Source organism: Oratosquilla oratoria, chromosome 16 (assembly GCF_046742065.1).
Source record: "Oratosquilla oratoria isolate Oo_2021 chromosome 16, ASM4674206v1, whole genome shotgun sequence".
Classification (NCBI taxonomy): domain Eukaryota; kingdom Metazoa; phylum Arthropoda; class Malacostraca; order Stomatopoda; family Squillidae; genus Oratosquilla; species Oratosquilla oratoria.
In genome coordinates, this window is record NC_134792.1 from 15,869,579 (window position 1) to 15,885,064 (window position 15,486).

Genomic DNA, 15,486 nt, shown 5'->3' on the forward strand with positions numbered 1-15,486 from the left:
CCCCTTCATCTCACCCACTGCCCTGTGTCCGAAGCAGTGTTGCAAGACACAGCACATCCACAGCATGGACACTACATTAAATTGGTGAATGCCCCCCCCCACCATCCCCTCAAGCATAAATGGAGAAGGCAGGGAGAAACCCCTTCAGGCTGTGTCAATTCATTTCCCCAACCCATTCCACCTCATGCATCACAGCATCATCCATATACAATTCTCCCCTCACCCCAACCCTCTGTTCCCTCCCGACCCCCAAACTGACATTCCCCCCATCCCAAACCCCCCCGACCCCTTCCATTCCAGGTTGACCCCTCATACTCACCCCCCAACTCTGCCCTCCACACCTCCTTCACTAGTCTTTCTTCACTCACTCCTTCCATGCATCCAAACCATCGCAATACTTTTTCATCAACCTTATCTCCCAATTCCCTCTCCAGCCCCACTCCCCTCCTCATTTCTCACTCCATCCAGCCCAGCAACCCCCATCACACTTCTCAGGCACCCCATCTAAAACACATTCAAACTCCTCCTCTCCTTCCCTCTCACGCTCCATGCCTCCACCCTGCACAGCACTGTCAGCACAATCACCCCCCCATACAACCTCCTCTCAGCATCCACTTCCAAAATGTCTATTTCTCATTACACTTTTCAGTCCCCCAAAGCATCCACTCACTTCTCTCAATCTACATTCCACCTCCACTCCTCTCCTTCCCGCCACATTTGCACCCAAGTATGTAAAATTATCCTCCAGTCTCTCTCCCCACCAACCACTCCCTCTGTTCCTCTCCTAATCCTCTCAATCAAGACCCTCCCATAAGCCTTCCCAACTACACTCAACAATGTGATCCCTCTGAAACTACTACACTCACACTTGTCCCGTTTTCCCTTGTAAAGTGGAACCACACAGGCACTCCTCCAGTTCTCTGGCACTCTGCCCTCCCCCAAACAAACACCAAACAACCTCACCAGCCAGCCCACCACCACTACACCTCCCCCCTTCAGACACCCCACATGACATCCATCCAACCCAGGTGCCTCACCCACTTCCATCATACCAACAACTGCCCTCACCTCATCCCCCCCACCTCTCTTCCACCCTCCCCACTCACCACCATCACCTTCCCCCCATCCTCTCTCACACCCAGCAACCCCCCCCAAAACACTCTTCCCCCCCACTGCCCTCCCCTTCACCATCTCTCCATCTGCACCTTTTATCTTATCTTCTCCACTTGATTCACCTCCTCTTCCCCTCTCAACTTCCTTCCAAAACACCCCCTCACCACCCTCAAAATCCTCTGCCACACTCTAACCCCACCTCACACCTGCTCTCCTCCCCAGCCCATGCTCCCCCCCTCCCTGCACCTCTCATATGATTCCTATTTTGTAACCAATCTGTGAAAGCTCACTTCTTCACTTCTACAACCTTCTTTGCTTCCTCATCCCACCACTACCCTTCCTTCTATTTCCTCCCATCCTCCTTGTCCAACACACCATCTTTGCACACCTTGTGACTCCCTCCTTGAACCATCCCCATTCCTCCTCCACTCCTAGCTCTACTCTATCCTTCACTCCCTTCCACTCCTCTCTAAGCATATTCTTATACTTCTTCTCCTTTTCTTTCTCATTTAGGCAGTTCACTCTAAGCACCTCCCTACATTTTGTCTATTTCCTCTTTTTCCATCTATCCTCCACTCTCAAATTACCTTCCACCAAAAAATTATCTGATATTCCCCCACTCTCTCCCCTTAGAACATGTACATCCTTAACTCTTCCTACTATACTCCTGGTAACCACTATATAGTCCATTAACGCTCTACCATCATTCCATCCACCACCTTCTCCCATGTGTACTTATGCTTGACTTTCTTCCTAGACACCATATTTGCTACCATCAACTCTCTTTCTAGACACACCTCCACCATCAACTCTCCACTAAGATTTTTTTCCTCACTTCCCAACCACTTCATCTATTGGTTCATTTCCTACTCTAGCATTGAGATATCCAAATACCACTACATTGATGTTTCTCCCTAATCCCTCTATGCACTCATTTAAATCTATCCAAAATGCCTCCCTTCCCTCTAAACTTTTCTCACTACCAGGCCCATATGCACTTACAAAAACCCACATCTCCCTTCCCAGTTTCACCTTCATCCACATTAACCTTGAAGAAACCTCTTTACACTCCACTACACGTGTACCTATCTCTTCACTTACTAGTATAGCCACCCATTCTCTCCTTCATCCTCTCTTCACTCCTGAGAACCTCCTAACTACACTCCAAAACTCATACTTGCCCCTCCCTCTCAACTTAGTTTCACTCATAGCCAACACATCCATCTTTCTTCTCACAAACATACTGCCTATCTCTTCCATTTTACTCTCATCTGTACCACATCCACACACATTAAAAGACCCAAACCTTAGGGTACTGGTTGGAAAACTCCTAGACCCTCTTATGCCTTTACTTTTTTTTAGGAATGTCCCCTTTGGGGCTACAGGGAGAAGGATGGCTAGTCTTAATCCACATCCTGTTTTTTGTCACCTCTTATGACTCCAGTGGGAAGACTTGGTGGCAGTATTCTCTCCCCCCACCACAGGGGGATTTTTTCTTTATACCTCTCATATATGAAAGAAATACAGTGCTATTTGCACTAACATACTTGTGTATAAGCAAGTGCTCAACAATGATAGTGATGTAGTTCAACATGTTTGATTCTTTTATCTACTTCATACTAACTTCATGTGCCTGTAAAAGGCCACATATGTGTGCATATTGAAAACAAGCACTCCTAAGTAGACTGTCAAATTTTATACTCCACCAAACTCCTGCAGAAATCAGCCCAGCAAAGATCACTCCCAAGACAGAATCAGCCTTGTAGTAGACATTAACTTTTCATAATCCAACCACCAAATAAGAAACACAGATCACCTGACACTACACTGTTCATCACTAACTTACTCCAGATGGTTACACAAAATCTCTTCACTGAGTGACCTACATGCACAACCAATAGCCATGGCTGATTTCATAGGGGCCATGGTTCTCTTGCACAATATAATATGAGTGACAAATTGATTGAGAATATCATATTACAGCATGTGTTTATACAATTTCTGTACAATTTTTTTTTTTTTTACAAATAAACAAATAACTAATATTATGACACTAGAAAATGAAACTACCATTATATTGTTGTTCTATGGTTACATACACATGCCGTCTCTAGATTTCTTTGACCATTATTAACCTAAAAACAGAAAAAAAAAGATAATAATAACTCGGAAATCTATTTAGTGCATTTAATAGGAAATGATGGAAAGCAATTCAACATAAAGCATAAAGTGAAAGGTATATAAATTCATAAACTCAAATGTAATTGACAACTATGGTGACTGGTTCAAGAAAATTGTGAATTTGGTATTGACAATAAACATGAACAAGAAAATAATTACAGAAAATTCATAAATGAGCTAAGCAATTTTCATCAACCAAAGACAATAATGGCTACTATGAACAAATTTAATGAAGCGGCCTTGCTGTAATTGTGCTGTGCCTTGCGACACTGCCTCTGACCAAAGGCAGTGGACAAGGTGCAGGGATGACCCATCATCCAGGAGGTGCCAAGATAAGAGGGAGGGTGGAGGGGAGTGGAGTGTATTTAGGGATGGAATGGGTGGGAATGATTTTATGCCTTTTTCTTTTTGGCTACCTTCCTTGTAAGGGGGAAAAAGCCTTGGTATATGTATGTATGTATGAACAAATAAACACCACATGAGGATGGAGCCTTTAATAGTATGATGTTTCACTTGTTACAGCTTTTTCAAGTACAACAGTAGACATTTGCCCACCCTTCTTATTTTTATCTTCCTTTTGTTCCTCGGTTATGAGCTAATGTCCTTCACCCACCCAATTGTTCCACCTTATCCTTAACCTTTCCTGTTCCCAGACATTTGGTACACCTTTTCCTTAACCTTTCCTAATATTCAGTGATTAATTTGAGAATAAAAAAAATCTACACTGATGCTTGAATATGGTAAACATAACAGTTATGTCATGAGGTTCCCACCAATGGAAACAGGGGTGTGCCATCACTTTTCTTCATACTTTCTTACTTCACGCTTCCATCCAAGTTTCCAAACACTTGTGTTGCTCTGAACATTCATTTGTATTTACCTAGTTGTATTATACGGAAAGGGGAGCTATGCACATGGTGACCCATCTTTGTATCTCGCAACATTTAGATTGTTCTTTAATTCTTGTATGGTGTTTGCATGTACTTGCTTCATCCAATTTGTTCCAGACATCCACCACTCTGTGTGGAAAGCTGTTTTTTTTTCAGATCTCTTCTATAACTGTCCTTCTTGAGTTTCTTTTCATGTCCCTTTGTTTTTCTTTTATTTCACTTTAACCCCTTCAATACGATGACGCCTACGTAGGGGTCATGAGGAGCAAGTGGGTAAGCGAGGATGCCGATGTCAGCGTCTTGATTATATTTATTGTAATTGTACCTGCGTAACCCCCATACTCTGTAAACTGGCTTCATCATATTTTCTATGGCTATCAAAATTCACGGGTGAAAGAGAGAAGAGCAATACAGCGGTGACTATATTTTTTATAATGTGAGTATTATGACGCAACATCGCATGTCTGGCAGCTAATGCTGCCCGCGAGATTTTGGTCTGGAGCTAGGGGTTAATAGGCGTTCTCTGTCAAGGACTTCCATGCCTTTCATGATTCTGTAAATGGCTAATAGATATCCCCTTTCTCTTCTTTGTTCCAGGGTTGGTAGTTCCAGTTTGGACAATCTTTGTATGTCAATTTTGAAAGTGTTGGGGCCATCTTTGTCACTGCTCTTTGGATTCTTTCTATTTTCCTTATATTCTTTTTTGTACCGAGTGTCCATAGTGTTGCTGCATACTCTAATCTTGGTCTTGTCAGTGTGACTAGTATTTTCTTTACCATTACCTCATCCAAGTAATTAAAAGCCACCTTTATTGATCTTAGAAAATTGTAGGTTTCTCAGACTATTTTGTTTATCTGCTTGTCTGGGGACATGTCTTTGGTGTGGTGATGATTACTCCTTGGTCCTTTTCGGAACCAATTTTCATTGATTCCTTTGCACAGATTTTATAATGTTCTGACATTCATTTTTTACTTTTTCCAAGTTCCATTATACTACATTTCTTAAAATACAACTTTCCACTTCTGACTCCATTCCCACACCTTGTTCAGATCTCTCTGTAGTGATTCACAACCTTTTTCCATACTTACTTTCTTTAGTAGTTTTGCACTGTCTGCAAAGAAGTTCATGTAACATTCTTCACCTTCATCCATGTCATTTACATATGTAGCAAACATTATTGGAGCCAGTACTGAACCCTGTGGGACTCCATTTATCATTTCTTCCCAAGTAGAGTTCTTATCTCTAAGCACCACTCTCATTTTTCTCCCATGCAAGAAATCTTCCATCCATTTTAATAGTTTTCTGTGTATACTTCCTGTTGTTTTGAGTTTTCCTAATAATTTATTGTGTGGTACTTTATCAAATGCCTTTTGTAAGTCCAGGATAGAGCAATCTGCCCATCCATCCCTTTCTTGCATTATATCTATTAACCTTGAAAAGAAACAGATCAAATTTGTGGCATATGATCTTCCCAGTCTAAAACTGAATTGTCTCGAATTTAGTATATTGTTCTCCAGATGTTTAGTCCATCTACTTTTGATAATTTTCTCACAAATTTTTACTATTGCACTTGTAAGGGAAGAAAAGGTAAAAGGTGTAGATGGAGAGATAATGGAAGGAAAGGCAGTAAGAAGAAGATGGGCAGAGTATTTTAGGGTGTTACTAAACGTGAAGGAGGATAGGGAGGGAAAGGTTGTTACAGTGGGAAGCGCTAAGAAAATAATTGTGATGAATGAGGAAAATAGGGGAGGGATTGAGGAAATTAATTTGGGAAGGTGTGCAAAAGAAGGAAGTTGAAGATAAATGTGGGTAAAAGTAAGGTGATGAGATGTACAAGGGGGAAAAGTGGCAGCAGACACCTCTGAGTCTACGCTTTTTTGGGGGAAAAACAGATTCATATGTTTTAGTCGATTTTCGTATGATTTATTTTTTATATTTGGAATCAGTTTTGTGGCTCGCCATTGTACTTTTTCCAGTCTGTCAATGTCTTTAATGAGATTCGGTGACCATACGGAAACAGCATATTCCAAATGTGGACGAACTAACGATTTATATAGCTTGTTAATGAGTGATGGACTTTTGAAATCAAAAGATCGCACAATCAGTCCTAGAATCATATTTGCTTTCTCAGAGGCTGAAATACACTGCTTGGATGATTTGAGGTCGTTACTGATAATTATGCCAAGATCTGTTTCACTATCCACTTTTAACGAATTTCCAAATAACTTGTAATCGTACTTACTGTTATTTTTACCTATGTGCATTACCTTGCATTTACTTGTGTTAAATTTTATTAGCCACTTTTCAGACCATTGCTGTAATTTATCTAAATCTTCTTGAATATCTAATTTAAGTGATCATTTGCCATTCCGCACAGTTTTGTATCATCAGCAAATTTGGAAACAGTAGATTTTAGTCCATGCTCTATATCATTTATATATACTATGAATAGAAGTGGTCCAAGAACGGAACCCTGAGGAACTCCACTTGTAACATTTTTCCATCTAGAAGTTTTTCCATTTAAAACAACTCTCTGTTTTCGACCATTCAACCAATTACTAGTCCAACCTAATAGGCTACCACTTATTCCATGTAAAGCTAATTTAATAAGTAGTCTTTCGTGTGGGACGGTATCAAAAGCTTTTGCAAAGTCTAGATATATTAAATCTATATTGTTTCTTTTGTCATAATTCGAGATAACTGTGTTGTAGAATTCGAGTATGTTAGTCACGCAAGAACGTTTCCGTCTGAAACCATGCTGGCTATCATTTATCAAACGGTTACTTTCTAAATGATGTTCGATTGCATCTCTGATGATAGTTTCCATTATTTTACCTACGATTGAAGTCAAACTTATAGGCCTATAGTTATTTGGTTTCTTTTTGTCACCTTTTTTGAATATGGGAGTAACGTTGGCTAGCTTCCATTCTCTTGGGACATCTCCGGATATGATGGATTTCTTGAAAATAATTTCTAATGGAACAACAATCTCATTTTTCATTTCCTTTAAGATTCTTGGATGCCAACCGTCAGGCCCTGGTGTTTTATTAACTTTGAGTTTATCTATACACCTTTTAATTTTTTCTTTTATTATATTTACTGTAGTGAGTAAGTTTACCCTAGACTTTTCACAGGTTTCAGTTTGGAGTTCACTTTGAGGTGTTTCGTTTACAAATACCGAGCTAAAATAATTGTTTAAGATATTACACATTCCTTCATTTGAATATTCAAGTTGACCGTCAGCAGATAATAGTGGACCAATGTGATTCCTAACAACCTTTTTATCTCTAATGTAACTATAGAATTCTTTGGGATTCTCTTTGGATTTATCAGCAATGTTCATTTCGTATTGTCGTTTTCTTTTTCTTATTGTCTTTTTTAAATCTCTCTGTATTGATACATAACTTTCATAGTCATTAGATGCACCCGAGCACTTATATTTCTTATAAGCCTTTCTCTTTTCAGCAATACTTTTTTTAGTTTCTTTGTCGAGCCACTTTGGGCGAGCCTGATTTGGGGGATGTCTGTCCTTAAAAGGAATGTAAGTATGAATCATCTTAGTGAGTGTATTTTGAAATATTTCTCACATCTGATCTACAGGTCTTTCACAGTTTAGGTCATTGTTCAATAATATGAGGTTGTGCTTTTCCATTAGATTTAGTACTTGTTGACCTTTGTTGTATAATGTCTATGGTCCAATGAAATCTAAGTGAGTGTTGAAGTCTCCTAATATCACCTAATTTGAGTTTTCTTCTTGACTGGAAATGAAGATATCTATTTCTTTGATGATATGCAGGTACTTCTCTTTGTTGTTTGAGGGGTAGTATACTAGCATTAAACATACTTTTGTGTTTTTATATGCTATTTGTACTGTGAGTGTGTCTGGGTTGTTGGTCAGTTGTTTTGTTACAGTTAAGTTATTGTTGGTTTTGTGAATTACCATGAGGTCTCCTCCTTTTTGGTCAGATAATTCTCTCATTTGATGGGCGAAGCTGTAAGAGTCTGGTACTGTGACTGTTCTTCGTTTTAGGTGAGTTTTGGTGATACATAGTTTAGTGGATTCACTTACTATGTCCAGAAGCTCATTTAGTTTGAGGTCATTAAGTGTTTGTGTGTTTATGAGTAGTTTCAGTTCATGTTTTGGGATGGTGTTGCTTTTTGTTGCTACTGTTTTGTTGTTTGTTTTAGAACTCTGATTGTAGAAGCTTTCCATTTTTTATATATACCACACAGTTTTGCCTCTCTCCTTTTTTTCCTTTAAGGCCTTTCTTGCTCTTGTTTGGTCATGTCTGCTCCAAAACCCCTATTTTCTTTTTTCTCTCATTTGTTTCATGCTTCAGGTTTTTGGCCTTCATCAGTATATATCCCATTTCTCACCTTCACTGCCTAGCTTGACTAAAATTGGTCTGATTTTTCCTTCTTTTTTGCCTAGCCTGATTACCATCTGCATGTTGTAGTTTTCTGATTTCAGCGAAATCTGGAATAGTTCAACATCTACTCAGGTCTTAACCTTCTCTTTCACTTGGTTCTTCAACAGATTCGATCAGATTACACTGTACTGTTTTTGGCTTTTCTTTTCCTCTAGTTCTTTCCACTCTACATCAACTTTTCCTTTTGCAGCATTTTTTATTTCTTCACTTGTTGCTATTTTTACTGCTTTTTGTACAGATTCCTCCTTGACTGTTTCTAAAACTTTCTTGGTTGCATCATCAATTAACTCTTGTTTTAACTTATCCCATTTCTCCTCCATGTTTTTTAGTTTCTCAGTCAGCCTCTTAACCACTTTGGTATGATGACGCTATGTAGGAGTCATGGGGTGCAAGTGGCTCCACAAGGATGCTGGTGTCAGTGTCGTTTAAATTATATATTTTTTGTAGTTGTACATGGCTACCCACTGTGTAGGGGAAAAAAGGCCTTTGGTATATGTATGTATGTAGTTGTACATGAGTTATCCCCGGATTCTGTGAACTGGTTTGATTATGTTTTCTGTGTTTATTATTACTCAGAGTAAAAGAGAATGAGTAATACAGTAGTGACTTGATATTTTATAATGTGAGTAGTGTGATGAAATGTACATATGGCAGCAGATGCTGTATGCAAGAATTTGACTCGTACTGAAGTGGTTAATTTCTTCAGATTGGTCTTTAATTTTCTGGTCATTTGTCTTTAAGTTAGCTTTGCACTGTATACAGAGCCATGCCCATTCTTTGTTTGCTTTAAGTACTTCATAGAAATCAGTATTACAGCTTTTGGCATGTAATATGGAACCAAAGGTTGCATTCATCACACCAAAGTCTCTCCTCATCTGCACCTACTGACTTATTGCATTTTGGACATCCTTCTTCCTTTATATTTCTTGCACCTTCTTTGGTGCTTAGAGTGAACTCTCTAAATGAAGAGGAAAAGGAGAAGGAGTACAAGAGGAAGCTGAAGGAGGAGTGGGAGGGAGTGAAGGATAGAGTGGAGGTAGGTGTGGAGGAGGAATGGGGATGGTTCAAGGAGGGAGTCACAAAGTGTGCAAGGATGGTGTGTGGAACAAGGTCAGGAGGAAATAGAAGGAAGGGTAGTGAATGTTGGGATGAAGAAATGAAGAAGGTTGTAGAAGAGAAGAAGCGAGCTTTCACAGATTGGTTACAAAGTAGGACGAGGGAGTCATATGAGACGTACAGGGAAAAGAAAAGAGAAGTAAAGAAAAAGGTAAAGGAGGCAAAGAGGAGAGCAGATGTAAAATGGGGTAAGAGTATGACAGAAAATTTTGAAAGTAATAAAAAGATGTTTTGGAAAGAAATTAAGAGAGGAAGAGGAGGCAAATCAAGTGGGGAAGAAAAGGTAAATGGTGCAGATGGAGAGATGATAATAGAAGAGAAGGCAGTAAGGGGAAGATGGGCAGAATATTTTAGGGAGTTGCTTAATGTGAAGGAGGATAGGGAGGGAAAGATAGCTGCAGTGGGAAATGCTAAGAAAATGAGAGTGATGAGTGAGGAAAATGGAGGAGAAATAAGGAAGGATGAAGTGAAGGCAGCAGTCAATATGATGAAAGCAGGTAAGGCACCTGGTCTGGATGGATGCCACACAGAATGTCTTAAAAAAGGAGGTATAGTGATGGTAGACTGGTTGGTGAGGTTATTCAATGTTTGCTGGAGAGAAGGTAGAGTGCCAGAGGACTGGAGGAGTGCGTGTATAGTTCCACTCTACAAGGGAAAGGGGGACAAGTGTGAATGTAGTAGTTTCAGAGGGATTAGCTTGTTAAGTGTAGTTGTTGTTGTTGTTGTCGTTCCCTAGACTGTCTGTCCGAGCAGTCCCGTCTCCCCAAGGAAGGCCACAGCCGAAACTGGGTTTTCCCACAAATCCTTTATAGAGTGTATGTTGTGTTGTTTGCGTGCATGATTGTGTATAATGCAGTCTTCCATTATGTGTTGTATGGTATGGGGTGAAGTGTTACATCCTGGGCAGCTGTTCACAACACGGTCGTCCAGCCTCTTCTGGTAGCTTAGAAGTGCTGGGTGGTGACCGCATCGCAGTCTGGCCAAGTGGACTCTGTCCTTTCGTGGGAGAGAGGATTCAGAAGGGTGGATATCAGGGGGTCTGGCATGCAGCAGTGTGTTGTCTTTCAGTGTGTTAATGGAGCGGTGAGTGATATGATTATGAATATGTTTCCGGAGGCTGGTATTTGGTGGTTGTGGAGGAAGAGAAGAGAGTATCTGTGCGTAATAAAGGTCTTTGGGTGTAGTTTTAATGTTTCTTGGTGTGTGTGGGTGTTCTGCTATGTAGTGTAGCGGGTGTGATGTGTTTGTGGTGGCTGCAGCAAGTGTTTGTGTGCACAAATACATCACCTACAGACCATGTACACCATGAAACAAATGTTAAGTGTAATTGGGAAGGCTTATGGGAGGATCTTGATTGAGAGGATTAGGAGAGGAACAGAGGGAGTAATTGGTGAGGAACAGTGTGGGTTTAGGACAGGTAGAGGTTGTGTAGATCAGGTTTTTGTGGTAAGACAGATATGTGAGAAAACTATAGGTAAGGGGAAGGATGTTTTCTGGGCCTTTATGGATCTGGAAAAGGCTTACGACAGGGTAGACTGAAAGGCACTGTGGGAGGTTATGCGGATATACGGGATAGGAGGAAAGCTTCTGGGAGCTGTCAAGAGTTTTTAATGAGAGTAGTAGAGCTTGTGTCAGGAATAGAAATGGAGAGAGTGAGTGGTTTGAGGTAAAGGTGGGACTTCGTCAGGGATGCGTTATGTCACCCTGGCTGTTCAACTTATACATGGATGGGGTGGTGCGAGAGGTGAATGCAAGGGTAGTGGGTCAGGGATTGGAGATGGTTAAAGAAAATGGAGAAAAGTGGGAGGTGAGCCAGCTCTTGTTTGCGGACGACACTGCGCTTGTGGCAGGATCGGAGGAGGGATTGAGGAAGTTGGTGACAGAGTTTGGGAGAGTTTGTGATAGAAGAAAGCTGAAGATAAATGTGGGTAAAAGTAAGGTGATGAGATGTACAAGGGGTGAAAGTGGCAGTAATCTGGAAGTGAGCATTAAAGGAGAGCACCTGGAGGAAGTGGATAGTTTTAGATATTTGGGTGCAAATGTGGCAGGAAAGGGTGGAGTGAAGGTGGAGGTAGAATGTAGATTGAGAGAAGCGAGTAAATGCCTTGGTGGTTTAAAAAGTGTAATGAGGAATAGGAATCTGGGAATGGATGCTAAGAGGAGACTGTATGAAGGAGTGATTGTGCCAACAGCACTGTATGGAGCAGAAACATGGAACATGAGAGAGGAAGAGAGAAGGAACTTGAATGTGTTTGAGATGAAGTGTCTGAGAAGTATGATGGGGGTTACTAGGCTAGATAGAGTGAGAATTGAGGAAGTGAGGAGGAGAACAGGGGTGGGAAGGGAGCTGGGAGATAGGGTTGATGAAAGAGTATTAGGATGGTTTGGACACATGGAAAGAATGAGTGAAGAAAGACTAGTAAAGGAGGTATGGAAGGCAGATGTGGAGGGAGTGAACATGAGGGGACGTCCTAGGATGAGATGGATGGATGGGGTGAAGGGGGCTTTGGGGAAGAGTGGAATGTCGGTTGAGGAAGGACGGGAGAGGACAGAAGACAGGGGTGAATGGAGAATGGTTGTATATGCAAAATGTTGTGATGCATGAGGTGGATTGGACGGGGGAATGGGGGTGAGGTAGTGTGTGTGAGCAAAAATTTTTGACGCAGCCCGAAGGGATTTCTCCCCGTCCTCTCCTTTATATGGGGGGACGGAGAGGGGGGGGTCGCCAATTTAATGAAGCGGCCTTGCTGTGGATGTGCTGTGTCCTGCGACACTGCTTCTGACCCAGGGCAGTGGACAGAGTGCAGGGATGACCCGTCATCTAGGAGGTGCTAAGATGGGAGGGAGGGTGGAGGGGTGTGGAGTGTTTTCGGGGATGAAATGGGTGGGAATGTTTTTGTGCCTTGTCCTTTTTGGCTATCCCCCTGGTAAGGGGGAAAAAAGCCTTGGTATATGTATGTGTATGTATGTACCTTCTTTGGTATCCTTTGTTTTGGTCATGTTTCTCTTCTCTTCTTCCTCACATGGTCGGCATATTTCCTTATTCTTTACCTTTCCTAGAAAGCTGCATTTTCTACAGCTCTTCTTCCTGGCTCCTCCAGTTTCTCTTTTAGCTTCATTTTCAGCCATTTTGCTGCTTAACCACTTCAGTACGAGTCAAATTCTTGCATGCATCATATGCATGATTCATCATACTACTTGTGTTATAAAATATAGTTGCTGCTGTATTACTCATTCTCTTTTACTCTGAGTAATAAAAAACACAGAAAACATTATTAAACCAGTTCACAGAATCTGGGGATAACTCATGTACAACTAGAAAAAAAAGTATTATTTTAGTTGTGCACACCTACATGATACTGCATTAGAAAATTAAATATTAATTTTGTAAATTATAATACATGAACATATGTGATTTTCTTGGAAATAAAAAACAAGAAACCTTGCTACAAGCAAATTTACTAATGAAGCCACTAGGATACAGTCCAGATGCCATGACAGTCTTGTCACTATCAGACAATAGCTTTTACGTTGTGGACCAGGTGTTCTCCAACTCCAGGTGACATTAACAAGTGCTGTTACAAAGACAATAGGGCTTCCTTGGACTTTATGAGAGAACACAGGGTTCTGCCGTCGTCTGTTAATTGCCTGAGGTACAATAATAATCAGGCCATCAACAACCAGGATCTCTAGAATATGAGATACTGAATTACTAAATACTAGTTAGGTTAGAATTGACTAATTTATCCTATCATTTCTTTGACCTCGGCATCTATCAAAATAAACATGGCATATCATTCAGCCGCCGCAACTTCGTTTGTTAATAAATAGGTTTAAGCAAATTTTTTGTTATTGATTTCTGCCAAGGAAATAATATATTACATTGATTTATTATAATTTACAAAATAATTAACTTTTATTGCTATATTGCATAGGTGTCCACAACTAAAAATTTATGAAAAAAATATTTATATAATCAAGACACCAATGCCGGCATCCTTGTGTACCCAATCGTGCCTCATGATGCCTATGTACTGTAGGAATCATTGTATTAAAGTGGTTAATATCTTCCTGAGGTTTTCTATCTAATATCATAATATATTTGGCATCTAGTATCACATTTTTATATGTATTTAACTTGCTGCCAATATACAATTCACATTTTCTTGATTACATTATGTAACCTGCTGGATAATTTTCATGCTTAGAAGTGTAGATCAAACCTAGGCTGTTTGAAATCTACTTACAAGATTAAACTTATATTACAATACATATGGACCAATTATGCAAGAAAACGAATGCTATTGCATCATCCTTCAATTTCCATGGTTTAGCAAAGAAAAGGACCTCAATGGAAATAAGCCCCATTATGATTATTGGGCTTTTAGGAGTAACCCATACTACATTTATATTATTATATTACCACCTGTGACTCAGGTTATAATGTCATTTGTACTGGTTATTGGATTGAAATGATTGTAAAATTATTGTATACTGATATAAAATCATCTAAATCTAAAATCTAATGGTAATGGACTGCGTCAATGTTTACAACACATAAATTAATATGATGATGTCAACACGACCAGCGTACATCGTCTAGTATTTACATATACATTTGATCTGTTTTTAATACACTTTTATAGACTTCCATACAATAACAGAAACTTATTGTTTAAACTATGGAAACCACAAATATCCAGTTAGCATTACATACACTTACATGAGAAGTCAATAAAAATACTTGGTAAAACAATAATGGCTGAATGAGGATTTTCTTACCAAACATTCGGAGATGCATATTTGTTGGAGGGTTAAAGGATCCACAGCCAAGTAGCACGACCCTTTGCGAGCCTGTCATCTTGGTGTAAGCAATACAACTGACACGAAAACTAAAGGAAGTTTATGTACATTCGAGGAAAATACAATTCTCCGGTGACGCAACGTTACTTTGTTGACATTTTGCCCTTGCGATTCGGAACAATCGACGCACGATTCAAGAATAAGCCTCTATACACTATTTCCCCAATATAACACGAGTTACTGCACAAGAAATACACTTCATCGGTTAAGTTACGACTGAGGCAACGGTAATGTTTGTTCCAATGACCAAAGCAGAGTGTTGCACGTGATAGTTGTAATTCTAAAAGCACCTGGGTATTGATCAACTCTCCCTGACCCTGGCGAGGACATGACGCTATCCCACTCACGTAGTGAACATGCGAGGAATCGTGTCCTACAGGAGTGGAACAGTCATGCAACCGATGATTCACCCAGTTTTGGCCTAATTCCTTCTCTTCCTCGTTGCTTACTGAGAGGCAAAAGGAATGCGACGTCTAATCACACTTCTTCACACACCCCTTATATTAATTCATTCCCTTCCCTGTGCCTATATTCATTTTCAACACTTTATCATAAACCCTTCTTACTTCTACTTTGCACTGTCCATCTATTTTACTCGAAAAGTATTAATTCTCCTAATATGTAATGTTCATAAAACCTTCCGCCGCGCAGAAAAAATTTAGAATTTCTTTCCGCTGAATGAAATCGCCTTACGTCAGCCAGAATAAACATGAGTCATAGAAAGGAGTGAAAGGGTTCATATATTTCGAAGTTGGATTTCCCCTTCCATTTTTTCGCAATCAATATTTCTTCCCTGTCTACTCTATTTTCGTCTAGTGTGTAGTTTTTCTAATTTCCTCTTAGATTAAGCTCTGCATATTTTTTCAATTTAAAGCATTTTCTGTTTAATAGGT

General features: G+C 40.1%; 1 protein-coding gene across 1 annotated transcript in view; it reads right to left on the minus strand.

Annotated features, from left to right (window-relative positions):
* Nmnat (nicotinamide mononucleotide adenylyltransferase) overlaps positions 1-15,018 on the minus strand; it is a 134,330-nt gene extending 119,312 nt beyond the window's left edge. Inside the window, exon 1 of the mRNA XM_076199399.1 lies at positions 14,513-15,018. Coding sequence (XP_076055514.1) covers positions 14,513-14,591 — 79 coding nt within the window. The 5' untranslated portion in view covers positions 14,592-15,018. The remainder of the gene's footprint in view (positions 1-14,512) is intronic.
* Between the last annotated feature and the right edge of the window lie 468 nt (positions 15,019-15,486).